The 1,694-nt window shown below is 51.8% G+C and overlaps 1 protein-coding gene across 1 annotated transcript in view; it reads left to right on the top strand.

The window, feature by feature from the left end:
* Positions 1-634: 634 nt before the first annotated feature.
* The window catches only part of AKAP8L (A-kinase anchoring protein 8 like), an 18,484-nt gene continuing 17,424 nt past the window's right edge, over positions 635-1,694 (top strand). Inside the window, exon 1 of the mRNA XM_035896787.1 lies at positions 635-778. Coding sequence (XP_035752680.1) covers positions 706-778 — 73 coding nt within the window. The 5' untranslated portion in view covers positions 635-705. The remainder of the gene's footprint in view (positions 779-1,694) is intronic.

Raw genomic sequence — 1,694 nt, 5'->3', positions numbered from 1 at the left:
AGACAATTAATAAATTACTTTTCTTCTGTAAAGAGGCATTTCTAATTCAGGGGGAAATCACAACAAGAACCTGCGAGATACCATGGCTTTCCCATAGTGTGCATATAGGGAAGCGGTTTGCCTACAGACCCTGGCTAATGAAGCTGTAATTACTCTGAAAATTAAACCTGGGGGTAATGCTTTCTCACCTGGGGAGCTGTCCCGGCCGGGGCTCCTCCGGCCCGCGGCTTTCCATCCCGGTATCCATCTTCCAGCTGGTTTCCTACAAGGGCAAAGTGCAGCAATTCCGTCTGGGTACATTTTCGCCTCAAAGGGCGTCTGAATGTCAGCCCCAAGAGGCTGCAGGTTGGCAGACGATGGCATTAAAACTTCCCCAAAGTATCCCCGTCCCCTCTTTTTAGGCGTTAATCGGAGCGGGCTTTGTTCCGGTGCGAGATCCCTCTCGCTTTCCCGAACGCTTCGCCTCCGCTCCCAAAATATTCAATTGTGGACACCGTTAGCGGGAGCTCGGCTTGAAATTAAAACCTATTTTTTTTTGGCGTAAGAAAATCAAAAGCTGTCACTCTCACGGGGATGTCTCATTGCTGGGACGACGTTAAGGTTTGAGTTCTTCGCCCTTTGGTGCGAGACTCGTGGATTAGCCGGGGCGTCGCTGCGTTTTGACGCTGGGTAACGAGAATCCCTTCATCCGCGAGTGCCACGTTAATGAGAAACTGGTCTCTAATTGCTTTTTGCTCTTTTCTAGGTTATGGAGACTGGAACTCTGGGACAAACAGAGGCAAGTACAGTAAAAAAATGGAGTAATTATTACCTTCCACTTCAGAGCAGTTTCCCGAGCCTGAGGGAGGCACGCTGAGCTCGGCGACGAGCGACTGCCCTCCCCACCGCAGCACGAACCCCGTGTAGCTCCTCATTGCCCCTCCCGCGCGACGCTTTTCTTCTTTTATTTTCAAAATTCACGTTGAAGCTGACAGAAAACTTTGTCGCCATCAACAGTTGCACGGCTAAACTGTTCTAGGCAAAATATTTGGGGTTTGGAGTTGTTGTCCACCAAAAAAAAAAACCCAAACCCTTTCTACTACTTGGAAAATCCGAATGAAGTCAGCGCAGGCGATAATGTAAATCAAGGCTGGGGGTGACAGCAGAAATACGAACTCCCTCTCCCGCGTGTGCCAGCAGCCAAATAAAATATCGGGGAGGAGAAAAATCTAAATTTTAAGCCTCCGCAGGCTTTTAATTGGCTTTGTGTTATTTCTCTGGAGTTTTTTTTTTTCTGTTTATAGCTTCTGGTTTCTTCTGTAGAAGCCGCTCAGGCACGTTCTGATTTAAAATAGGTGGGAAATGCCAGGCAGGAGGCGTTTTTTTCCAGCACTTGGCTGTGCTCTCTTTGGAGAGGACAGGTACGTGCTATCGCTAGGAAGCAGCTCTGCCCAGAGGGACCTGGGGGTCCTGGTGGCCGACAAGGTGGCCATGAGCCAGCAGGGTGCCCTGGTGGCCAAGGGCGTCCTGGGGCGCATCAAGAGGAGCGTGGCCAGCAGGGCGAGGGAGGTTCTCCTCCCCCTCTGCTCTGCCCCAATGAGACCCCACCTGGAGCTCTGCGCCCAGTGCTGGGCTCCCCAGGTCAAGGAGGAGGAGGAGCTACTGGGGAGAGCCCAGAGGAGGGCCACCACGCTGATGGGGGGCCTGGGGAGTCT

The sequence above is a fragment of the Egretta garzetta genome, unplaced genomic scaffold (assembly GCF_000687185.1).
Source record: "Egretta garzetta isolate BGI_Z169 unplaced genomic scaffold, ASM68718v1 scaffold576, whole genome shotgun sequence".
Classification (NCBI taxonomy): Eukaryota; Metazoa; Chordata; class Aves; order Pelecaniformes; family Ardeidae; genus Egretta; species Egretta garzetta.
Note: the sequence above shows the minus strand (reverse complement) of the source record. Positions and strands in the feature narration are given on the sequence as shown.